The sequence below is a fragment of the Bufo bufo genome, chromosome 7 (assembly GCF_905171765.1).
Source record: "Bufo bufo chromosome 7, aBufBuf1.1, whole genome shotgun sequence".
NCBI classification, from domain to species: domain Eukaryota; kingdom Metazoa; phylum Chordata; class Amphibia; order Anura; family Bufonidae; genus Bufo; species Bufo bufo.
In genome coordinates this window covers 222,098,807-222,125,512 of record NC_053395.1, presented here as the reverse complement: position 1 = coordinate 222,125,512, position 26,706 = coordinate 222,098,807, and the positions used below count along the sequence as shown (strand labels likewise).

Below are 26,706 nucleotides of genomic sequence, written 5' to 3'. Positions count from 1 at the left end.
GGTCTTAAGTCTTACTCTACAAGGTCCACAACAACATCATGGGCAGAGTACTGCTATGTACCGCTACAGGAGATTTGTAGAGCTACAACTTGGGCTTCGCCCACAACGTTTGTGAAGCACTACCGCCTGGACTGGTCGAGGAACTCAGCCATGGGAAAGAGAATGCTAGAAAGCATACCCAGCAGGTGATACCCTCCCTATTTTTTTTTTTTGCTACTCAGATCCCAATCTGTGCTGCCGTAGGACGATCAGGAATCCACTGCGTGAAAGACAGCCAAGCGCCGTTCCGGACAGCAGAGACACGGAGCATTAACATGACTGATAATACTCCGTGCCTCTCTGTGATCTTTTTACTACAAAATCACAGTCAGATAAAGTTGTCACTGTGATTTTGTAGTAAAAAGGTCATAGAGAGGCACGGAGCATTATCAATCATGTTAATGCTCCGTGTCTCTGCTGTCCGGAATGGGGCTTGGCTCTCTTTCACGCAGCGGATTACCCACACGTGATCTGCTCGTGTGAAAGAGCCCTAAGGCCTCCTGCACACGACCGTACGGCTTTTTCAGTGTTTTGCGGTCCTTTTTTCATGGATCAGTTGTTCCGTTTTTTGTTTCCGTTGTGTTTCCATTTCTGTTCCGTTTTTCCGTTCCGTTATTCCGTATGGCATATACAGTATACAGTAATTACATAGATAAAATTGGGCTGGGCATAACATTTTCAATAGATGGTTCCGCAAAAAACGGAATGGAAACGAAAGACATATGGATGCATTTCCGTATGTGTTCTGTTTTTTTTGCGGACCCATTGACTTGAATGGAGCCACGGAACGTGATTTGCGGGCAATAAGGCTCCATTCACACGTCCACAAAATGGGTCCGCATCCGTTCCGCAATTTTGCGGAACGGGTGCGGACCCATTCATTCTCTATGGGGACGGAATGGATGCGGACAGCACACAGTGTGCTATCCGCATCCGCATTTGCGGTGCGCGGCCCCGATCTTTGGGTCCGCAGCTCCGCAAAAAGATAGAGCATGTCCTATTCTTGTCCGCAGCTTGCGGACAAGAATAGGCATTTCTATGGGGGTGCCGGGCTGGTGTGTTGCGGACTGCAACACACCACGGACGTGTGAATGCAGCCTAATAGGACATGTTCCATCTATAAACGGAACGGAAAAACGGAAATACGGAAACAGAATGCATACGGAGTACATTCCGTTTTTTTGCGGAACCATTGAAATGAATGGTTCCGTATATGGACCGTATACGGAACGAAAAAAACGGCCAGTAAACAGGGGAAAAAAACGGTCGTGTGCAAGAATATTTTTTTGTTGTTGTTTTCTCATTTGTAACTATGTACATTTTCTGTAAATAGTGTGTGGTGTTTTTTAAATAAAAGATTGACAATTGCAGCTCTTTTCTTGCTCAGTTTGTCTCTAGTGCAGCTCATTCGCCTCCTGTGATGAGTTCAGTATCAGAAGCTGCTGTGACCATGGACTTCGTCTGGAATTCCACGGTCAAGTGTTAAAATCACAGAGATAAATGAGATAAGATTATATTTTATTGATCTTCATTGTGTTACTGGATGATCTGTTCTACTGTAAACTCGGCCACCCCAAAATAATGACAAATCCAACATAACAGACCCCGAAACAACATCACATCCAAGTGTGTCATTCTGTCACCCCAAATTTGTCACTGTCAGTGTCATTATCCTGTACCCCAAGTGTCATTATCCTGTACCCCGAGTGTCAGTGTCATTATCCTGTACCCCGAGTGTCAGTGTCATTATCCTGTACCCCGAGTGTCAGTGTCATTATCCTGTACCCCGAGTGTCAGTGTCATTATCCTGTACCCCCAGTGTCAGTGTCATTATCATGTACCCCGAGTGTCAGTGTCATTATCCTGTACCCCGAGTGTCAGTGTCATTATCCTGTACCCCAAGTGTCAGTGTGTCATTATCCTGTACCCCAAGTGTCAGTGTCATTATCCTTTACCCCAAGTGTCAGTGTCATTATCCTGTACCCCGAGTGTCAGTGTCATTATCCTGTACCCCGAGTGTCAGTGTCATTATCCTGTACCCCAAGTGTCAGTGTCATTATCCTGTACCCCAAGTGTCAGTGTGTCATTATCCTGTACCCCGAGTGTCAGTCTCATTATCCTGTACCCCAAGTGTCAGTTTTATTATCCTGTACCCCAAGTGTCAGTGTCATTATCCTGTACCCCAAGTGTCAGTGTCATTATCCTGTACCCCAAGTGTCAGTGTCATTATCCTGTACCCCCAGTGTCAGTCTCATTATCCTGTACCCCGAGTGTCAGTGTCATTATCCTGTACCCCCAGTGTCAGTGTCATTATCATGTACCCCGAGTGTCAGTGTCATTATCCTGTACCCCCAGTGTCAGTGTCATTATCCTGTACCCCGAGTGTCAGTGTCATTATCCTGTACCCCGAGTGTCAGTCTCATTATCCTGTACCCCAAGTGTCAGTGTCATTATCCTGTACCCCAAGTGTCAGTGTCATTATCCTGTACCCCAAGTGTCATTATCCTGTACCCCAAGTGTCAGTGTCATTATCCTGTACCCCAAGTGTCAGTGTCATTATCCTGTACCCCAAGTGTCAGTGTCATTATCCTGTACCCCAAGTGTCATTATCCTGTACCCCCAGTGTCAGTGTCATTATCATGTACCCCGAGTGTCAGTGTCATTATCCTGTACCCCCAGTGTCAGTGTCATTATCCTGTACCCCGAGTGTCAGTGTCATTATCCTGTACCCCGAGTGTCAGTCTCATTATCCTGTACCCCAAGTGTCAGTGTCATTATCCTGTACCCCAAGTGTCAGTGTCATTATCCTGTACCCCAAGTGTCAGTGTCATTATCCTGTACCCCAAGTGTCATTATCCTGTACCCCAAGTGTCAGTGTCATTATCCTGTACCCCAAGTGTCAGTGTCATTATCCTGTACCCCAAGTGTCAGTGTCATTATCCTGTACTCCGAGTGTCAGTGTCATTATCCTGTACCCCAAGTGTCATTATCCTGTACCCCAAGTGTCAGTGTCATTATCCTGTACCCCAAGTGTCAGTGTGTCATTATCCTGTTCCCCGAGTGTCAGTGTCATTGACCTGTACCCCAAGTGTCATTATCCTGTACCCCATGTGTCAGCGTGTCATTATCCTGTACCCCAAGTGTCAGTGTCATTATCCTGTACCCCGAGTGTCAGTGTCATTGACCTGTACCCCAAGTGTCATTATCTTGTACCCCCAGTGTCAGTGTCATTATCCTGTACCCCGAGTGTCAGTGTCATTATCCTGTACCCCAAGTGTCAGTGTCATTATCCTGTACCCCAAGTGTCAGTGTCATTATCCTGTACCCCCAGTGTCAGTGTCATTATCCTGTACCCCAAGTGTCAGTGTCATTATCCTGTACCCCCAGTGTCAGTGTCATTATCCTGTTCCCCCAGTGTCATTATCCTGTACCCCCAGTGTCAGTGTCATTATCCTGTACCCCAAGTGTCAGTGTCATTATCCTGTACCCCCAGTGTCAGTGTCATTATCCTGTACCCCAAGTGTCAGTGTCATTATCCTGTACCCCGAGTGTCAGTGTCATTGACCTGTACCCCAAGTGTCAGTGTCATTATCCTGTACCCCAAGTGTCAGTGTCATTATCTTGTACCCCGAGTGTCAGTGTCATTATCCTTTCCCCCGAGTGTCAGCGTGTCATTATCCCCGAGTGTCATTATCTTGTACCCCGAGTGTCAGTGTTATTATCCTGTACCCCAAGTGTCAGTGTCATTATCCTGTACCCCAAGTGTCAGTGTCATTATCCTGTACCCCAAGTGTCAGCGTGTCATTATCCTGTACCCCAAGTGTCAGCGTGTCATTATCCTGTACCCCAAGTGTCATTATCCTGTACCCCAAGTGTCAGTGTCATTATCCTGTACCCCAAGTGTCAGTGTCATTATCCTGTACCCCCAGTGTCAGTGTCATTATCCTGTACCCCGAGTGTCAGTGTCATTATCCTGTACCCCAAGTGTCAGTGTCATTATCCTGTACCCCAAGTGTCAGTGTCATTATCCTGTACCCCCAGTGTCAGTGTGTCATTGACCTGTACCCCAAGTGTCAGTGTCATTATCCGGTACCCCAAGTGTCAGTGTCATTATCCTGTACCCCAAGTGTCAATGTCATTATCCTGTACCCCCAGTGTCAGTGTCATTATCCTGTACCCCCAGTGTCAGTGTCATTATCCTGTACCCCAAGTGTCAGTGTCATTATCCTGTACCCCAAGTGTCAGTGTCATTATCCTGTACCCCAAGTGTCAGAGTCATTATCCTGTACCCCAAGTGTCAGTGTCATTATCCGGTACCCCAAGTGTCAGTGTTATTATCCTGTACCCTAAGTGTCAGTGTCATTATCCTGTACCCCAAGTGTCAGTGTCATTATCCTGTACCCCAAGTGTCAGTGTTATTATCCTGTACCCCAAGTGTCAGTGTCATTATCCTGTACCCCAAGTGTCAGCGTCATTATCCTGTACCCCCAGTGTCAGTGTCATTATCCTGTACCCCAAGTGTCAGTGTCATTATCCTGTACCCCAAGTGTCAGTGTCATTATCCTGTACTCCGAGTGTCAGTGTCATTATCCTGTACCCCAAGTGTCATTATCCTGTACCCCAAGTGTCAGTGTCATTATCCTGTACCCCAAGTGTCAGTGTGTCATTATCCTGTTCCCCGAGTGTCAGTGTCATTGACCTGTACCCCAAGTGTCATTATCCTGTACCCCATGTGTCAGCGTGTCATTATCCTGTACCCCAAGTGTCAGTGTCATTATCCTGTACCCCGAGTGTCAGTGTCATTGACCTGTACCCCAAGTGTCATTATCTTGTACCCCCAGTGTCAGTGTCATTATCCTGTACCCCGAGTGTCAGTGTCATTATCCTGTACCCCAAGTGTCAGTGTCATTATCCTGTACCCCAAGTGTCAGTGTCATTATCCTGTACCCCCAGTGTCAGTGTCATTATCCTGTACCCCAAGTGTCAGTGTCATTATCCTGTACCCCCAGTGTCAGTGTCATTATCCTGTTCCCCCAGTGTCATTATCCTGTACCCCCAGTGTCAGTGTCATTATCCTGTACCCCAAGTGTCAGTGTCATTATCCTGTACCCCCAGTGTCAGTGTCATTATCCTGTACCCCAAGTGTCAGTGTCATTATCCTGTACCCCGAGTGTCAGTGTCATTGACCTGTACCCCAAGTGTCAGTGTCATTATCCTGTACCCCAAGTGTCAGTGTCATTATCTTGTACCCCGAGTGTCAGTGTCATTATCCTTTCCCCCGAGTGTCAGCGTGTCATTATCCCCGAGTGTCATTATCTTGTACCCCGAGTGTCAGTGTTATTATCCTGTACCCCAAGTGTCAGTGTCATTATCCTGTACCCCAAGTGTCAGTGTCATTATCCTGTACCCCAAGTGTCAGCGTGTCATTATCCTGTACCCCAAGTGTCAGCGTGTCATTATCCTGTACCCCAAGTGTCATTATCCTGTACCCCAAGTGTCAGTGTCATTATCCTGTACCCCAAGTGTCAGTGTCATTATCCTGTACCCCCAGTGTCAGTGTCATTATCCTGTACCCCGAGTGTCAGTGTCATTATCCTGTACCCCAAGTGTCAGTGTCATTATCCTGTACCCCAAGTGTCAGTGTCATTATCCTGTACCCCCAGTGTCAGTGTGTCATTGACCTGTACCCCAAGTGTCAGTGTCATTATCCGGTACCCCAAGTGTCAGTGTCATTATCCTGTACCCCAAGTGTCAATGTCATTATCCTGTACCCCCAGTGTCAGTGTCATTATCCTGTACCCCCAGTGTCAGTGTCATTATCCTGTACCCCAAGTGTCAGTGTCATTATCCTGTACCCCAAGTGTCAGTGTCATTATCCTGTACCCCAAGTGTCAGAGTCATTATCCTGTACCCCAAGTGTCAGTGTCATTATCCGGTACCCCAAGTGTCAGTGTTATTATCCTGTACCCTAAGTGTCAGTGTCATTATCCTGTACCCCAAGTGTCAGTGTCATTATCCTGTACCCCAAGTGTCAGTGTTATTATCCTGTACCCCAAGTGTCAGTGTCATTATCCTGTACCCCAAGTGTCAGCGTCATTATCCTGTACCCCCAGTGTCAGTGTCATTATCCTGTACCCCAAGTGTCAGTGTCATTATCCTGTACCCCAAGTGTCAGTGTCATTATCCTGTACCCCAATATATTGAACCTATTTTACATTTCTGACTTTTTTGTATTTTACTTTTATTGTAATTTCACATTTTTCAGGTTGAGTCCTGACCGGGGACCTCTCAGACCCGGAGTAGGAACCTCCACACCAGTCCATGTCATCTTTCCACGAACTCCAGATTAATGGGTTTGCTGGGCACAAGAACAATTCTTGCCATTGGTTTTATTTCCTCCCCTTGGGGGTTGTAGTGAACCTCAAACATCTTAATTATCTGTAAATATAAGATATAACAAAGCAATACTGTTACTACTGCTCAACATGAGAACACAGCTCTACAGTGTCTCTGATTATACGACTATGTACCTGGGAATGTGCACAAACCCAGGACAAGTGGTCTCCGGTCACCTTCTCATCCTGTATCAGTATCAGCATGTTCACTTGCCCCCTCTTACCTGTTACCTTCTCTGCCCTTTCCACAGGGGCGGATTGGCCATAGACCCAACAGGGACATTTTTCCGGTGGGCCGATGCCCAGGGTGCGACCCGAGCTCTCCTCGTGGTCGCTGGTACATAGCAATCTGAACTATGGTATTGCTGGCCACGTCCACTTCTGCCTACTTGGGGCTTGGGTTGGCCCTGACTACTGCCTTCTGTCAGTTTGGACTCGCCTACAACATGGGGACACTTTTAGGTTTTTTTTCCAAGTTCCCAGTCTGCCGCCGCCCTTCCATTATCCAGGGACAGTGATAGGCTTCCATTCAGTTTGGCACCCATTCTCCATAGAGTGACACGTGCATTTCTCTAGATTAAGCAGTCCAGTAATCTGCCAGTTTGCCCTAGTCACATGTCCGCATCGTCATGATATATCCAGGTACTACTGCCCTCCCAGGACCTTTCTCACACAGACTTTTAACCTAGTTTTACTCAGGTTTTGCTTTGCTAATAGATAATGTGTAACTGTTTGCATGCTGGATGATTCAGTACGTGTATTGCAGAGAGGATCTTTTGCCACCATTGGTTTGACCCTGAGCTGGCACTGATCTGTGGATCATTTTATATGATTTATTTACCCGCGCTAAGGCCAAGTGCATCTCCAGCTCAGCAATCCTCCTGCCAACGCAGGCTCGGACCCCAAAGCCAAATGGAATGGAGCTGAACGGGTGGTGCTTCATACTTCCACCTCGCCACCATCGTTGGGGTAGGAACCTCTCTGGCTGCTCAAAGTTCTTCTCATCCCGGGAGATGGCATAGTGGTTCAGAACAAAGAGAGTCTACAGGATTAGAAATTACACAAGTCAGTGGCTGGATATGACCTTTTTTTTTTTTTTTTATTTGCTGCATTTTTACAGAAACTGCAAATAATGAAGAGGCTGGTACTCCACAGTGGTGTACCTACCACAGAGAGAGACCACACAACCACTATAGTGCCCCTGGTGAGACTGGACCTGGTACTGAACTGTCACACAGTCATAGCATTTACCTGCAGCCACCACTAGAGGGGGCTCAAGACTTACATATTTTACCAATACTGACTGTATAAATCCATATGCAATGAGCTCCCCCTAGTGGCAAATGCATGGAAGCACAATTTTAACATTTAATTGGGTATTCCTGTAATGGATTGGACAGGAGATAAATGTTAGATCTGTGACTTGAGGGTCTGACTACTGGGACCCCCACTGGTCATGAGAATGAGGTTTCCATGTCTTTTGTTTGAATGGCGCAGTGGTTGAGCATAGGCTGGAGATAGTGAGTGCTAATTTTGGCAGCCCCTAGAGATTAACGTACATTCATACTGGGGAACACAAGACCCCATTTTCATGATTGTGGGAGTACCAGTGGTCGGATCCACACCGACCTAGCAGTTATGCCTTCTTTAGTTGAGCTGAGACTAGGAAGTCGACCATGAATCCTATGCATTTAAGGGGTCAAACAGTGCCACCCCTGCCTAGAGGCTGTGTCTGGTATTGCATTCACACGAGTACTAGGCGCAGTTTATGGGCAGACATTTCCTCATTAGACCCTCAACCGATCACTGGGGGTCCCGCTGCCAGGCACCTCTGTGATTAGATGCAAATAGAGATGTTAGTGGCCTTAAGACCAAATTTCAAACAATTTCTTGACTTACATTTTTGGGAAATTGATAATCTCCAATTGTTACTTCCTTCTCAGTTATAATCCTGCCATTGACTGGCACGACCGGGTACAGCCTGCAAAAGGGATCACAGTTAGTTTACATCTCACAGCTAAAGGTTTACTATATTTGTATCCAGAACTGCAAATGCAGCTCTGGGTGTGACTGGAGTATAAAATTGAATGAGCAAAAAATGGAAACACATTTCTTACTTTCTGTTCTCACATTCCCACTTTCTGTATGTGAAGATGAATTACTGTGAATTGAAAAGTTCCGCAACTTTATAATTGTGTTGGAATTCCTCTCCATTGTCAAGATCTTTGCTTGCTGTCAATGAAGGAGGTCATTTCATGGGCTGAAAACCTGCTGAAACCTATTATTTCTCACAGCTGAGAAGGTGTTACAATTGTATCCAGTGTAAACAGTTTTCTATGAGCCAACATCTCAATAGCACAAATTTCTCCCCTGCCCTGGTAGTTTGCTAGAATGTATCAGTGCAGGTAAAATGTATCAGTTTGGAGTCCAAACTGTTTGCAATTGTTGCAAAATGGCTCTCTACAAGTTACTATTAGGTTTCAATTAAGTGACAGGAAACAGAGATCTTAAAAATAACGAGGAATTGAAAAACAAAGTATATTAGAAATGTGTATAAATTACATCTCCTGCAGGTGCTATAAATGGATAGTTGGCCATGCATGTGGGTTGGGGAGATCAGTGCGGATCCCAGAGGATCCTGTGGATATGATATAAACATCTATAACTTTCAGGATGATGATGATCCTTAGTATTGGTCTTCAGTCAGATCCTGGGGGTCTGTCTCCTGGCATGCTCACCAATCAGCTGATTGAAGGGGCCATAGCACTCTAGAAAGGGCCACGTTGTCAGGCTGTGCCTGGTTCTGCAGCTCAGTCCCATTCACTTGCAGTAAGTTGCAGTACCAGACACAGCCACTAGGGAATGCTATAGAGCTATACCTGGTTAACTAAGGTCATGGCTCCTTCAACCAGCTGGTCAGTGGGGTGCTGGAGATGGACCTTCCCCATCAATATGGCCGTCAATCTGAAAGTCCTGGTAAATCTACTCTCCGTTCCTGAAGCTCCCCTTTGCAGGTTCTGTGCCTGAAGTTGTCCAGCAATCACGTGGCCTCCTGTCTGGGTGACCACCACACGGTCCAATTTAGGTTTAGCAGTAGTGTTGAGCGAACTTCTGTTTTAAGTTCGGCGTCTAAAGTTCGGCTTCCGGTTAGCGGAGAATCCCGATATGGATTCCGAATTCCGTTGTGGTCCGTGGTAGCGGAATCAATAATGGCCAATTATTGATTCCGCTACCACGGACCACAACGGAATTCGGAATCCATATCGGGATCCTCCGCTAACCGGAAGCCGAACTTTAGACGCCGAACTTAAAACAGAAGTTCGCTCAACACTATTTAGCAGCTCTCATGCTTCTCAAGCTTGGAAGCGGAAGGCCGTGTCTACTCGCCGGAGGTACCTCAGGGTCTCTTTGATCACAGCCCTCAGTAAGGGCATCTGGGGGATATCGTCTGCTGTGGGGATACGACATCCTGGAACGGCCTGTGCGACCTCCTCGTGCAGGAGCTGTTGGAGCTCGGGGTCTTGTGCCAGGTGATACAGAGACCAGGATAAAGTGTTGGACGTCTGTAAGGAGTCAGAAATGTACAGAGATCCTGGTAAATTTTAGAAAGTGAGGTGGAATGGCACAACTGCCCATCCCCCACTGACTACAGACTGGCACCCTGTAGTCAGCTAATTGTAAGGAACCCGTCACCATGAATGAAAGCGCAAATTAGTGCAGCAGCAGCGTGTTACAGAGCAGGAGGAGCTGAGCAGATTCAGTATAACTTGTATTTTATTCATTTCAATTCCTGCTCATTCTGGGTTATGTAGTCCAGGAGGCGGAGCTATCCAGGATTGACAGCTCTCTCTGTATGCACATTCATAGAGGGCAGGCTGTCAATCACTGATAGCCCCGCCTCCTGGACTACACAACCCAGAATGAGCAGGAATTGAAATGAATAAAATACAAGTTTCCCATAAAACTACATATCCGTCTGCTCCGCTCCTCCTGCTCTATAACAGCCGAAACACCAGGCTCAATGTGACCGGTTCCCTATACATGGAGGACGGGCAGAAGAGCTTGGTAAATAGTCACACATCTCCCATTCAATAAAATAAGAAACCAAAAAAAAGGATGCAGTGAATACGCACGGTGTCCACGCCGGCCAGCAGCAGTTCGCACACGCTGCCGTACACCTCCGGGAGACTGAGGTTACCGCTAGATAACAGGTGGGTCAGGTATTCGCCCTGCACCTCCGCCCCGCTCTCCAGCCGCGCCTGGATCTCACTCATCTTCTTATCCACCAGCTTCTTACCTGAAAAACATCACAGATCATATAAACCTATCTATTTCATATCTATCTATCTTTATCGTCCTACAGGTAGCACAACGCAAAGGGTTAATGTCGTGCTCCTCCCGTCTAGGACAGAAGATAAATCATTAGTAAATCAGGCTAATTAACCCCCCTATAAAGCAGTGCACACCCACTAGGACAGTGAGGCTCTGGATAGATCATCAGCATCTGATCGGCGGGGGTCCGACACCCGGGACCCCCGCCGATCAGCCTTTGGCCTTCTCACTGTTTACCGCCGGCCCAGTGACGTCACGACTTGTATTAACTGGCCAGAGCAGGGCTAAGCTCCATTCAAGTGATCAGATCTTAGCCGCGCCCAGGCCACTGATACTAGTCGTGACGTCACTGGGCCGGCAGTAAACAGTGAGAAGGCCGCGGCGTTACTGCCTGCGCCGCTGCCTTCTCAAACAGCTGATCGGCGGGGGTCCTGGGTGTCGGACCCCCGCCGATCAGATGCTGATGATCTATCCAGAGGATAGATCATCAGTTTAAACAAACTGCAGAACCCCTTTTAGGCCTCATGCACACGGCTGCTCTGATTTTTGCGGTCCGCAAATTGCTCTCTCTTTGTCTCTCCCTGGTTTTGGCTCAGAATCCCTGCATAGTGCGTACACATAGCGGTCAGTCACTGACAACCCCTCCCCATGTACAACTAGGCTGAGAAAGAACAGAGGCTTAAATATATAAATTACCGGTGCAAGTTCTACCGTTTTTTTTTTCCTGCAGAACCATATATCAATCTGCTCAGCTCCTCCTGCTCTATAATCTTCTGTCCGCAGATTGCAGTGCATTTCGTGGTGACAGATTTCCCTTACAACAGTTCAGAGCATCAGGGGACAGTAATGGGGTGTCACTACTACCCCCCTCAGGGCGCCTGTGATCTCCATTGTAGACTGATGGGAGTCTTTTACCCAGTACTGGAGGATAAATTAGTGTGAATCTGGCGCCCTCTAGTGGTGGCTGGCCTATAAGCCTGCATGGACAGTCCCAGTGTATATGGCAGCATTATATTCCTGCTTCTCACATTCCCTTACCAGAACTCATCAATGAAATGTATCGTCTATCAATGTTTTATCATAGATCTGCCATCATCAGGGGAGCGGGTCTCATACATTGGTCTATTGGAGAGGTTTTAAGACTTGTCTGATTAAAACAAACCATTTTTTTGCTTCATAGTTTATATTGGTTCTAATCTGTGATAATATTTTATAATGGACGTTATCGGTTTTATTGATCTCTATGTAAAGTTTGGTTATTCAGAACATCTGATATGAGGTTTTGTGTCCGGTCACAAAATGGAATGCTGCTGATGCCTCCTGAACGGAGCATACCCCATTCACAATACATTGGCCGTAACCGTTTTGGCCCGATTTTGAGATCCTCTGCTGGATCTCAAAATCAAAATGCCAAAACACTAATGTGAAAGTAGCCGCCTGCTTCACAATTGCGTTGTTGTTGTTTTCCGTTATGGAGATCTGGCAGAGGATTTTGTAACTCCCCAGAGTGGCATTACCACTTCTGCGCCTTGCTACTATCTCCTATGGTTAACCTAATGTCATTCTGTGTACAGTACAGACCAAAAGTTTAGACACACCTTTCTCATTCAAAGAGTTTACTTTATTTTCATGACTATGAAGGCATCAAAACTATGAATTAACACATGTGGAATTATATACATAACAAACAAGTGTGAAACAACTGAAAATATGTCATATTCTAGGTTCTTCAAAGTAGCCACCTTTTGCTTTGATTACTGCTTTGCACACTCTTGGCATTCTCTTGATGAGCTTCAAGAGGTAGTCCCCTGAAATGGTTTTCACTTCACAGGTGTGCCCTGTCAGGTTTAATAAGTGGGATTTCTTGCCTTATAAATGGGGTTGGGACCATCAGTAACATTGAGGAGAAGTCAGGTGGATACACAGCTGATAGTCCTACTGAATAGACTGTTAGAATTTGTATTATGGCAAGAAAAAAGCAGCTAAGTAAAGAAAAACGAGTGGCCATCATTACTTTAAGAAATGAAGGTCAGTCAGTCAGCCGAAAAATTGGGAAAACTTTGAAAGTAAGGGCTATTTGACCATGAAGGAGAGTGATGGGGTGCTGCGCCAGATGACCTGGCCTCCACAGTCACCGGACCTGAACCCAATCGAGATGGTTTGGGGTGAGCTGGACCGCAGAGTGAAGGCAAAAGGGCCAACAAGTGCTAAGCATCTCTGGGAACTCCTTCAAGACTGTTGGAAGACCATTTCAGGGGACTACCTCTTGAAGCTCATCAAGAGAATGCCAAGAGTGGGCAAAGCAGTAATCAAAGCAAAAGGTGGCTACTTTGAAGAACCTAGAATATGACATATTTTCAGTTGTTTCACACTTGTTTGTTATGTATATAATTCCACATGTGTTAATTTATAGTTTTGATGCCTTCATAGTCATGAAAATAAAGAAAACTCTTTCAATGAGAAAGTGTGTCCAAACTTTTGGTCTGTACTGTATGTATTACTAGGTCCTATATAATGTGCATTCATAATCTTGTTATGTAACTGTTTATGTTCATGTGTAATATGCCTGGTTCACCAGCAGGTGGCAGCATAAACAGCAGAGCTACAGGTAAAGAGAATGTAGCTTTCCATTCCAACACCCCCCTCTTTGGTGTGGTGGGCTGTTCCCACTTGCTGCAGGGAGGGTGGAGTTCTAGTTAGAGTTTAGTTTTAGCTGACCCCCTTCTAGGGGAAGGTCTAGCTTACCCCCTTTTAGGTGAAGGAAGCAAGTGCCGGGCACGTCGTCTATTGATGTGCCCACACCAAGCCTTGCCCAACCCAGCTAGAGCACCTTCAGCTCTGCTGGAAGTGGAGGCCACAGCTTTTTCCTGAACAAATCTAGAGTCAGACTACAGAGAGAAGTTGCAGCACCCAGAGAAAGCTAAATTATACAGCTATGCTGTCAGCACAGCTGAGCCAGTGAGAAACAGATGTAGCAGAGAGGAGTTTGTCTGCCACAGTTTACATGCTAAAGCCCGCTGGGAACAAGACAAAGCCTAAAACTGTTTGAATAAACATTTATGCAAAGTAAAGCTATTATCAACTTCATCCCAAGATCTGGACTCAATTTATTTCTCCATCCCTCCCTCATCAACAACCCCCTTTTCATTGCTTTGGAGTCAACGCCTGGGGTCCAGCGTATCCAGGTAGGAGCACCGTGACACGTGCACATAACGATTAAGGGACATTATAGGCTACCCTACACCTGGGTACCATCCACAGTATCACTAAAAGGGGCCCTGTGCCCTTGTTGCTTCACTGCAACTGGCGTCACGAAAACAAGTACTTTATCCTCTTAAAGGGCCCTAGGGGGAGGCGCCGACTGCAATTTCTATACCGGAAAAACATGTTTCCATTTAGTCTTCATGCAATCTGAATGAAAAGAGATCCGTTCCGTCAGCATTCCGTTTTGTGTCCGGTAATAACAATGGATCCGTCACTGAAAACAATGTAAGTCAATGGTGACGGATCCGTTTTTTAAGGAGCCTAAAAACCAGATCCGTTATTCATTGACTTTCAATGTATTTACTGCTGAGGGTTTGTTACAATTGTATCCTGTCTAGAAAATACTCTGAGTTAAACAAACTATCAGGACAGGCAGAGATTTCTTCAGATTGTTCACACTGGATACAGTTGTAGCAAACCTTCAACCCTGAGGTCAGACCCCCGACAGTCATACATTTATTTCCTCTCATGTGAATAGGTTCGTCACGGGATAACCCTTAAAGGGGTTTTCCCATCTCAGACAATGGGGGCATATTGCTAGGATATGCCCCCATTGTCTTATAGGTGCGGGTCCCACCGATGGGAACCGCAACTACAATGAGAACGTAGCTGGGAAATAAACGGAGGGCGCACTGTGCATGCGCAGCCGCCCTCCATTCATTTCGACGGGGCTGCCGAAAATAGCCGAGCCCCCCCCACTTACAGTACTATGTGCCATAATACTGGTGACTTATGTGGTAGAGAAGCCTTCGGGCCCCTCAGGAACCAGGGCCCAGGTACAGCCGCCACCTCTGCACACCTGCTAATGGCTACCTGACTGTGAAGCCACTGAGGAAAGCTGGAGAAAGCTTCCTCCTATGACACCGGACACTTCTGTGCAGAATAATTCATTGTGATTCAGCATTTTCTTCATGTATTATGTTACAGCAGCACAATGAGAACCTCTACAGACCACAATCTGGGTATTAGCCCTGTGTGGGTAGAGGAACTGATTATAGTATATCCAGGCTTGTCGCTCATGTCCAGCCCTGATCAACATTTGGTTTTATTAAATCTAAATTGATCCAACCTTCTACACAACGTAAAGGTCTGAACCCGGATATATCCCCATTTTTACCCAGGGAGCCCCTCTGATATCCGCATCGGAGCATTTCATTCTTCAATGCTCTCCTCTGCCCTGCGCAATTCAGGCTTTTTTTGGATTTCCATGGGGAGAGCTAGGTGGAGGCTTCTGCCTAGCAGTTGGCCCAGTGATGTCACCCGCTCTAATGGGTGGGGCTTCAGCACTGCCGTAGCCTGCAAAACGGCTAGGGCGGCGCTAAAGCCAACCCATTAGCGCGGGTGACATCGCCGGCAGCACAGCTAGGCGGAAGCGTCCACCTAGCAGTGTAAAAATATGAGCAAAAAAAAGCCCTTGCCCTGTGCAAGCCAGGCAGATACAGTTTACCTGCACTGATACATTGTAACTAACTATCAGGACAGGAGAGAGATTTGTGCTGCTGGTGTTTTTATCTACAGATTTGTAAATCGTCCAATTGGATACAAAGGTAATAAATCCTCAGCCCTGAGAAGTATAAGGCCTCTTTCAGACGGGCGTTGCGGGAAAATGTGCGGGTGCGTTACGGGAACACCCGCGCGAGTGCAAAACATTGTAATGCGTTTTGCACGCGCGGGAGAAAAATCGGCATGTTTGGTACCCAAACCCGAACTTCTTCACAGAAGTTTGGGTTTGGGTTAGGTGTTCTGTAGATTGTATTATTTCCCCTTATAACATGGTTATAAGGGAAAATAATAGCATTCTGAATACAGAATGCTTAGTACAATAGCACTGGAGGGGTTAAGAAAAGGAAAAAATAATTTAACTCACCTTAGTCCACTTGATCGCGATGCCCGGCATCTCCTTCTGTCTCCTTTACTGAACAGGACCTGTGGTGAGCATTCATTACAGGTAAAGGACCTGTGGTGACATCACTCCGGTCATCACATGATCCATCACATGATCTTTTACCATGGTGATGGATCATGTGATGACCGAAAGGGACGTCACCACAGGTCCTTGACCTGTAATAAATGCTCCCCACAGGTCCTGTTCAGCAAAGGAGACAGAAGGAGATGCCGGGCATCGCGATCAAGTGGACTAAGGTGAGTTAAATTTTATTTTATTTTTTTAACCCCTCCAGCGCTATTGTACTAAGCATTCTGTATTCAGAATGCTATTATTTTCCCTTATAACCATGTTATAAGGGAAAATAATAATGATCGGGTCCCCATCCCAATCGTCTCCTAGCAACCGTGCATGAAAATCGCACCGCATCCGCACTTGCTTGCGGATGCTTGCGATTTTCACGCGGCCCCATTCACTTCTATGGAGCCTGCGTTGCGTGAAAAACGCAGAATATAGAGCATGCTGCGATTTTCACGCAACGCACAAGTGATGCGTGAAAATCACCGCTCATGTGAACAGCCCCATAGAAATGAATGGGTCGGTATTCAGTGCGGGTGCAATGCATTCAACTCACACATCGCATCCGCGTGGAATACTCGCCCGTGTGAAAGGGGCCTAAGAGTATATAGAAATCCATGCAGAATTTCTGCAGGGCAGTCTGCAACTGTGTGCAAGTAGCCTTAGGCCTAAATGGGGTTTTCAGTCTCTGAATATAAGCAAGAATGCTGTCATTCGTTAACAGCAAGCAGAGATCTTGAATACTGAGAGGAATTGAAATGTAAACAATATGTAACAAGTTATACAACTTTTCATTATACTATGGTAGCAGGAGCAAGCATATAACCTGTATAGGGGCCTCTTGAGTCTCATGTAAGAAGAGATGAGGATTAAGCAGTTGGATTTTAACTTTTGTTCCTGGGAGATAAACTGCCACCAGAGGAGTCTGGCAACCGCACTCCACTCTCCTTGAAGGGGTTGTCCGAGTTATGAAAATAAATAAATAAATAGCACTGTAAATCTGATGGGCAGCAATATATAACTGAGCTAAGCAAGTTTTAGGTAAAAATTTTTTATATTTCCTCATTTCCCTGGTTCTATTCTGGCTCTTTGTTTACCTGCAATAACAATCTCTGCCCCTCCCCCTGCTCTGCAAAGGGAGTGAATACAAGTGCTGCCCTGAGTGACATGTCTGCCTGCTGGGAGACTCTGCAGCATGTTTTATGTGTAGGACTACAAGTCCCAGCTGTACAGTGACACTGCTGATACAGGATCTTCCCCCTACCTTGTGCAGAACTCCTCTAGTCTGTGAGCTCTTGTGCCCAGCATTTGTCTCCTCACTGCCTGCAGCTACTCAGTAAAGCCTTCAGCCCTGAGTCTGTGCAGCTGAAGGGGTTAAGAATCCAGGGAGAGAGCAGACAGGCAGTGAAGGGGGGCGTGGCCAGCACAGTCTGGTGTACAGGCACATATCTGCTCTGAGGCTTGTGCAGGAATCATCATCAGAGCAGGGAGAGAAGCTGACATCACAGGTCATGTGACCCTCAGTGAAATATGAGAAACCAGCAACTGGAGATAAAGTAAGTGAATTGTAAAGTCCTTTCATTTCCCTATTTAGAAACATACAAAGAACAAAAAAAAAATAACTCGGACAACCCCTTTAGTGAGAAGACATGCATTGATGAGCCCAGTGTGCACGTGTATGCAGAAGGGGCAGGAGAGACACCTACCAAAAGAAAAGTGTGGTTTAGGGCTCATGCACACGACTATGTATTTTGCTGTCCTCAAAAAACGGATCTGCAAAAAGATACGGATGATGTCCGTGTGCGTTTGGTATTTTGCTGAAAGGAACAGCTGGTCCCTAACAGAACAGTCCTATCCTTGTCCGTAATGCAGCCAATAATAGGACATGTTCTATTTTTTGTGTGGAACGGACACATGGTAAGGCCTCATGCACACAAACGTATTTTCTTTCCGTGTCCATTCCTTTTTTTGTTTATTTTTTGCGGAAGTTATTCAGTGTGCATTCCATTTCCGTTCCCCCAAAAAATAGAACATGTCCTATTATTGTCCGCATTACGCACAAGGATAGGACCTGCTGTTCCGTTCCACAAAATATGGAATGCACACGGACGTCATCCATATTTTTTGCGGATCCGTTTTCTTAGGCGCGCAAAATACATAGGTTCGTGTGCATGATACGGAAGCTAAATGCACACAGAGGAACTTCAATTTTTCTTGCAGACCCATTGGAACGAATGTCTCCGCATACGGTCTGCAAAAAAAACCGGAACGGACGCTGAAAGAAAATAAATTTGTGCGCATGAGCCCTACCAGCTATCTAATGCAATGTGTATGTAGATATAGTGTCTAATCTGTATACAGGGACGCCTTACATCCTTTTGGGATATTCTACATTTTAAAGGGAACCATTGTCAACACATTTCCTCAGCCTCGTACATACCAAAATCATAGATATTGTCCCAGCCCTCTATGTAGCGCTTCCAGTATGGCAGAACCTTCCTTGTCCATGGCGGCAGGTAGGTGACATATACCGAATTCTTGAGCATAAAGCCAATGGAGTCGATAAATTTCTGGGTCTCGAGAGGAATCCGTTTGCTCATGCAGCCAATCCGAGTCTCAAACACAATATAAGACACCCCTGAGAGAGAGTAGACACGTCTGTCATCAAGGTTCTGCAACTTTCTAATATATTGTGTGCTCCAGTTCTTTGCAATTTTCAAGAGCTCTGCTTACTGTCAGTAAAGGGCAACATTCTTATTTTGACGCAGCAGCTAATAAACCTGCATAGACCTAAGGCAACTTTCACACTGGCGTTTGGTGCGAATCCGTCATGGATCTGCACAAACGCTTCCGTTCAGATAATACAACCGCATGCATCCGTTCAGAACGGATCCGTTTGTATTATCTGTAACATAGCCAAAACGGATCCGGCTTGAACACCATTGAAAGTCAATGGGGGACGGATCCGTTTTCTATTGTGCCAGATTGTGTCAGTGAAAACGGATTCGTTCCCATTGACTTACATTGTGTGCCAGGACGGATCCGTTTGCCTCCGCATCGTCAGGTGGACTGGAGATGGAACTGATGCATTCTGAATGAATCCTGATCCGTTTTGGACCGCTTGTGAGAGCCCATGACGGATCTCACAAACGGAAACCAAAACGCCCGACTGATGTATATTAACCACCCTGATACATTGTAACAAACCATCAGCACAGGAGAGAGATTTGTGCTGCTGATAGGCTCACAGAGGATGGTCTAGACTGGATACAACTAGTAAACCCTCAGCTGTGAGGGGTATTAGGTCTGTACAGAGTTTTCAGCTTCTAGAAATAAGAAAGCAGAGATCTTGAAAATGGTGAGAGATTAGAGTAGAAAGTTGCAAAACTTTATACAATGATTGCATTTTTTTTTATTTACATAAAATTGGAAAAACCCTGCAAATTTCTGTAACTTTATATTTTAATTCCTATTTTCTAGATTGCTTCCTGCTGTCAGTGAATAGCAATATCCCGCTTTATATCCAGATGCCATACCATTCTAATACTACTTGCAGCTGAGGTTCTGGTACAATTGTATCCAGTGTACAAAATCAAAAAGGATTGTCTAGACTGCATGCCATTGTAACAAACCCCCAGCTGTGAGATGTGTTAGGTTTGTACAGATTTTCAGCCTTTGGATATGAAAAAAGAATGTTCTCATTCACTGAGAGCAAGCAGAGATCTAGAAATCCCCCCCATTCTATATGCCTTGCTTGGGCATATGGATGTCAAAGAGGGAGAAAACTAAGATATCGGTTTTGTGGCCGGCGTATTTACAAGGTGACAGCCCCTCTCCTGAATGTAGTAGGGGTCCAAACCTGCAAGCTTCCCTGCTGGGGCTGCATACACTGTATCTTCAGTGTGCACATGAAGAACAATCACCCTCAGCATTCTCACCTTCAAAAGCAAATCTGTAGAAAACATTTGCAATGTCATTGACTGTGTTTCCAGATGGGCTCTCTCTGCGCAGATCCCTAATTCTCTCTATCAGGTCAGACACCACTTCGTTGATACTCCCGGCATACATTTTGGCTTCTGATGGCTTTAACATCTTTTTATTGAGGGTTCTCCGAAGGTTGTGCCACCTGTGTCCTTCCCTGTGGAGAGTTAGACTGCATGATTCTCACTTCCTGCAACCACCACTAGGGGGAGCTCACTGCTACACAGTATATATTTCACAGTAAGCTCCTCCTAGTGGTGGCTGTAGGGAAGCCCTATGCATAAAATAAATATTAAGGAAAGGTTCCCTAATAATTAGCTATAAAACATCTAGGCAAATAGTATTATGTTGCATCCAGGTCTAATGTAGTGTCTGCATTCCTGGTGGTCAAGAGCAGCAAGGCTGGTTTCACACGAGCGAGTGTCACACTCCGGACCCGCAGCACAGACGCATTATATTGATTTATGATGCTATGTAACCCTTAGGCCTCTTTCACACTGGCACAATGCGTGAGGTGAACGCATCGCACCCGCACTGAATCCGGACCCATTCATTTCTATGGGGCAGTGCACATGAGCGGTGATTTTCACGCATCACTTGTGCGTAAAGTAAATAAGGGGTGGAGGGGTTAAAAAAAATAAAAAGAAACTAAACTCCCCTCATCCACTTGTTCGTGCAGCCCGGCATCTCTTCTTTCTTCTTCTTTGATGACCTGGGAGGAAAAGGACCTTTGGTGACATCACTGCGCTCATCACATGGTCCATCACTTGTTCACTCAGCCCGACTTCTTTTCTTTCTTCTTTTTTGATGACCTGGGAGGAAAAGGACCTTTGGTGACGTCACTGAGCTCATCACATGGTTCGTCACATGGTCCACCATGGTGATGGACCATGTGACGGACCATGTGATGAGCTCAGTGACGTCGCCAAAGGTCCTTTTCCTCCCAGGTCATCAAAGAAGAAGAAAGAAAAGAAGCCGGGCTGCGCGAACAAGTGGATGAGGTGAGTTTAATTTATTTTTATTTTTTAACCCTCAATTGACCTTCTACTAAGCATTCTGTATTAAGAATGCTATTATTTTCCCTTATAGCCATGTTATAAGGGTAAATAATAAAATCTACAGAATACCAAACCCAAACCCGAACTTCAGTGAAGAAGTCCGGGTTTGGGTCTGGGTACCACATTCAGTTTTTTCTCACGAAAAAACAGAAGAACGCAATCGCATACAAAACTCACCCCACTTGCAGGCAAAATCGCACGCGACGCCCATGTGAAAGAGGCCTAAGGGTTACATGGCATCATAAATCAATATAATGCTATGCGACCCCGTCAGTGCTGGGAGGTCAGGACGAGAGCTGCGCTGTGAGTCCGGAGGGTGACACCCGCTAGTGTGAAACCAGCCTAAAGGTTGCTGCCTGCTTGCCTTATTGCTTAGGGCAGTTAAAAGGTCAATCTCTGTATTCCCAGTGATCTAAGGCAGTAAAGGGGTTAATGTCTATATCCCTGGTAGTCTAAAATAAAAAAATAGGTTAAGGCCAATATCCCTGGTGGTCTAGGGCAGTAAAGGTGTTAATGTCATTGTCCTTGTTTTTTTTTTGGGCAGTTAAAGGGTTACTGTCAATAGTCCTGGTGGTCTAGGACAGTAAAAGGGGTTAATGTCAGTATATCTGCTGGTGTAGGTGAGATGGTTAATGGAAGGATCTATTGTATGGTAGAATGGTAAAGAGGTTAATGTCACTATTCCTGGTGGTCTATCATCTATGACAAAGGTTAATGTCCGTATATCTGGTAACCTAGGGTTAATGTCAGTATAAATAGAGTAGTGAACAGGTTAATAAAATGAAGGCGTTAATATCAGTCTAACAAGTGGTCTAGGGCAGTGAAGGTGTTAATGCCCATACATATGGTGGTCTAGGCCAGTAAAAGGGTTATTGTCAGTATAACTGGTGGTCTAGGGCAGTGAAGGTGTTAATGCCCATACATATGGTGGTCTAGGCCAGTAAAAGGGTTATTGTCACTATAACTGGTGGCTTAGGGCAGTGAAGGTGTTAATGCCCATACATATGGTGGTCTAGGCCAGTAAAAGGGTTATTGTCAGTATAACTGGTGGTCTAGGGCAGTGAAGGTGTTAACGCCCATACATATGGTGGTCTAGGCCAGTAAAAGGGTTATTGTCAGTATAACTGGTGGCTTAGGGCAGTGAAGGTGTTAATGCCCATACATATGGTGGTCTAGGCCAGTAAAAGGGTTATTGTCAGTATAACTGGTGGCTTAGGGCAGTGAAGGTGTTAATGCCCATACATATGGTGGTCTAGGCCAGTAAAAGGGTTATTGTCAGTATAACTGGTGGCTTAGGGCAGTGAAGCCGTATGTATACCTGATGACCTAAGGAAGTGAAGGTATTAATGTCACTACAGCAGTGAATGGGTTAATACCAGTAAACCTCACAGTCTAGGGCAGTGAATGGGTTAATATTAGTATGCCTGGTGATCTAGGAAGAGATGGGTTTAAGGTCAGTATAACAGCTGGTCTAAAGCACTGAAGGGGTTAATGTCAATATACCTGGTGATCTATGACAGTGAAGAATTAATTCCAGCATAACTGGTGGTTTGACATCCTAAAGGGGTTAATTACAGTATCCCTGGGGGTCTAGGTCAGTGAAGGTGTAAGGCCGCTTTCACACTGGCGTCGCGGAAGAGGTCCGGATGTGTCACGGGAAAGCCACGCAATTTCAGTCAGGTTTGTCGGCGATTGCGTTGTTCAGTTTTTTCTGCGCGAGTGTAAAGCGTTTTAATGCGTTTTTAGTATTTTTTAACCCTTCATGCACATTTTACTTAACATTCTGTATTAAAGAAAGTGCATCCGCACTTGCTTGCGATTTTCACGAAGTCCCATTCACTTCTATGGGGCCTGCGTTGCGTGAAAAATGCAGAATATAGAACATGCTGCGATTTTTCACGCAACGCACAAGTGATCTGTGAAAAACATTGCTCATGTGCACAGCCCCATTGAAATGAATGGGTCCGGATTCAGTGCGGGTGCAAAGAGTGCACCTCACGCATTGCACCCGCGCGGAAAACTCGCCCGTGTGAAAGGGGCCTTGAGGTCAGTACACTTGGTCATCTAGGGCAGCGAAAGGGATCCTTGTTAGTATAACTATATAACTGGTGGTCTCAGGCAGTGAAGGGGTTAATAGCTATCCCTGGCGGACCAGGTCAGTAAAGATGCTAATGTCAGTACATCTGGTCATCCAGGACAATGAAGGGGTCATTTTACTGGTGGTCCAGGGCGGTTGGAGGGTTAATATTAATATCCATAGTATACAGCAACCCTGAGGAAAAGTTAATGCTGCCCACCTGTGGTTACTGCCCCGTCGAGGGTCCTGAGTTGTCCTGGATGTAACATCTGTAACTGGACCTGACCACAGCGCTCTGCCCAATCATTATGGGAATTATGAATGTATGGTGAGGGGCTTAGGGGCCTGGGCACAGCTGCGACCACAGTAGTCACCTAAGATATTAGTCCCTTATATGAGGCTCTTACTCTGTTAAGGGGCCATAGGACAAACTCCTCAGGTTACGATGATCCTTCCAAACGTCCATCTCGCTCCTCATGGGATATTTCCCCTCTTGTCTCAGCAGAACCTCCAAAATCTCTGGGTCCGTTATAGTCACCATCTTATAACGGCCGATGACAGATCTGAACATTGGTCCATAGTGTTTGTACTTTATCTGTCATGAGATACAATCAAAGCATCACCTATAATAATATATGTCCAATATTACACTCCAGAGCTGGATTCCCTGTTTTGCTTGTTGTTATTGGAAACAGTCAGCAAGTTTATTGACAAGTACAACTGTTGCAGCATATTTTAAGTTTGTCATCCAGAGATCCCCCATAACAGTGTGTCCTCCACAGATCCCCCATAACAGTGTGTCATCCACAGATCCCCCATAACAGTGTGTCATCCACAGATCCCCCCATAACAGTGTCATCCACAGATCCCCCCATTACAGTGTCATCCAGAGATCCCCCATAACAGTGTGTCATCCACAGATCCCCATAACAGTGTCATCCACAGATCCCCCATAATAGTGTGTCACCCACAGATCCCCCATAACGGTGTGTCATCCACAGATCCCCCATAACAGTGTCATCCACAGATCCCCCATAATAATGTGTCACCCACAGATCCCCCATAACGGTGTGTCATCCACAGATCCCCCATAACAGTGTCATCCACAGATCCCCCATAACAGTGTCATCCACAGATCCCCCATAATAGTGTGTCATCCACAGATCCCCCATAACAGTGTCATCCACAGATCCCCCATAACAGTGTGTCATCCACAGATCCCCCCATAACAGTGTCATCCACAGATCCCCCCATTACAGTGTCATCCAGAGATCCCCCATAACAGTGTGTCATCCACAGATCCCCATAACAGTGTCATCCACAGATCCCCCATAACAGTGTCATCCACAGATCCCCCATAATAGTGTGTCACCCACAGATCCCCCATAACGGTGTGTCATCCACAGATCCCCCATAACAGTGTCATCCACAGATCCCCCATAATAGTGTGTCACCCACAGATCCCCCATAACGGTGTGTCATCCACAGATCCCCCATAACAGTGTTATCCACAGATCCCCCATAACAGTGTCATCCACAGATCCCCCATAATAGTGTGTCATCCACAGATCCCCCATAACGGTGTGTCATCCACAGATCCCCATAACAGTGTCATCCACAGATCCCCATAACAGTGTCATCCACAGATCCCCCATAACAGTGTCATCCACAGATCCCCCATAACAGTGTGTCATCCACAGATCCCCCCATAACAGTGTCATCCACAGATCCCCCCATTACAGTGTCATCCACAGATCCCCCATAACAGTGTCATCCACAGATCCCCCATAATAGTGTGTCATCCACAGATCCCCCATAACAGTGTGTCATCCACAGATACCCATAACAGTGTGTCATCCACAGATCCCCCATAACAGTGTGTCATCCACAGATCCCCCATAACAGTGTCATCCACAGATCCCCCCATAACAGTGTCATCCACAGATCCCCCCATTACAGTGTCATCCACAGATCCCCCATAACAGTGTGTCATCCACAGATCCCCCATAACAGTGTGTCATCCACAGATCCCCCATAACAGTGCCATCCACAGATCCCCCATAACAGTGCCATCCACAGATCCCCATAACAGTGTGTCATCCACAGATCCCCCATAACAGTGTGTCATCCACAGATCCCCCATAACAGTGTGTCATCCACAGATCCCCATAACAGTGTCATCCACAGATCCCCCATAACGGTGTCATCCACAGATCCCCCATAACAGTGTGTCATCCACAGATCCCCATAACAGTGTCATCCACAGATCCCCCATAACAGTGCCATCCACAGATCCCCCATAACAGTGTGTCATCCACAGATCCCCATAACGGTGTCATCCACAGATCCCCTATAACAGTGTGTCATCCACAGGTCCCCCATAACAGTGTCATCCACAGATCCCCCATAACAGTGTGTCATCCACAGATCCCCATAACAGTGTCATCCACAGATCCCCCATAACAGTGTCATCCACAGATTCCCCATAACAGTGTCATCCACAGATCCCCTCCATAACAGTGTCATCCACAGATCCCCCATTATATTGCCCTGATTGTGCATGAACTGACCTGCAGCTCATGAGTGTGGAGCAGGTAGCCCCTGATGAAGAACCAGTAGAGGTTGGTGAGAAGGGAAGGTCCAGGCAAATCATCAAAGGTCTTCATCTTCTTGTCCCCCTCTGCTGTTCCAGCTGCTGCAGCCCCATGTAAGCCTCTGCCCTGCAGGATCCTTACCCTGCATGCCTGCAGCGCTAGACTGATCCTGCCCTTGAAGATTTGGGGTGAAGAGAGGATCATGTCTTCTCTTGATGATCCAGGTAACTTTTGTTAATCTTTTAGTTAAAGGCAAGATCTTTGTTACACCCTTATTAACCGCTTAGCTGCTGGAAACGAATCTTCACATAAGACAAGCTGACGTTTCCATTCAAGAATGTCATTTACCAGGATCTGGCTGCTAGGTGGCTTCCTGGTGACAGCCCAGCTGAGCCCAGAGCTGCGCTCTCCAGGGCCCTTTGTCATGTTCATGTCTTAATGCAGGAGTCACATATTTAGATTTTATCTGGCCTTTTGCCTCTTCTTTTTTTATCACAGCAGGCTCTGTCTATGTTTTATCCTTTGCTGTCTTTTTTGTGCCATAGACATCTATATTTTTGTATTTTTTTTGCCCCAGCTTGAAAAAAATACATGTGTCTGTAATAAGAAAGGAACATGGCTGCACCTGGCATGCACATGGTTAACGTTACAATGAGAGTAGTCCCACTTTGAACTGTCCTGGGGCTTTTTTTTTTTTTTTTTTGCTGGATTCAGAGCTGTGGGGGTCTGCCCCTTGGCCAGTTCCTAAGCGGAGAGATATGACCCACCCCCCACCGGTCTGGTTTCCCTTGGCTTTAAAAGAACAGCAAAATGGAACTGTGTCTAAAGTGCACTTGCCTCCATCTACCATAGTAGGGAAGTTACGAGACAATCGGCTATTTAAAGAGGAACTCTCCCCTCTCCTGACAAGTCTGTTTTAGCAACTGCTTGCATCCACCGTGTAGTAACAATTCTGGAGCATCTATTCTTATGACCCTATGTTCTGTCATTCCTCTTTTATTCC

General features: G+C 46.1%; 1 protein-coding gene across 1 annotated transcript; it reads right to left on the bottom strand.

Moving 5' to 3' along the window:
* Nucleotides 1–6,265: 6,265 nt before the first annotated feature.
* Nucleotides 6,266–26,162, bottom strand: LOC121007461 (sterol 26-hydroxylase, mitochondrial). Its single transcript, XM_040439393.1, has 9 exons — nt 25,680–26,162; nt 23,517–23,704; nt 19,932–20,131; nt 18,434–18,631; nt 10,568–10,731; nt 9,831–9,997; nt 8,334–8,415; nt 7,276–7,476; nt 6,266–6,477 (listed from the first exon to the last, which is right to left on the bottom strand). The coding sequence occupies exons 1-9, from the start codon at nt 25,905–25,907 to the stop codon at nt 6,364–6,366; spliced, it is 1,542 nt and encodes a 513-aa protein (XP_040295327.1). The 5' UTR covers nt 25,908–26,162; the 3' UTR covers nt 6,266–6,363.
* Nucleotides 26,163–26,706: the final 544 nt, after the last annotated feature.

Excerpts from the sequence above, each read along its gene's own strand:
- LOC121007461 (XM_040439393.1), bottom strand. The coding sequence starts at position 25,907 with ATGATCCTCTCTTCACCCCAAATCTTCAAGGGCAGGATCAGTCTAGCG. Across the intron at positions 18,632-19,931 it reads CTACAGATTTGCTTTTGAAG|GGGTGTCTTATATTGTGTTT; the intron begins GTGAGAATGCTG and ends ACTCTCTCTCAG. Across the intron at positions 8,416-9,830 it reads GTGATCAAAGAGACCCTGAG|GCTGTACCCGGTCGTGCCAG; the intron begins GTACCTCCGGCG and ends TCCCTTTTGCAG.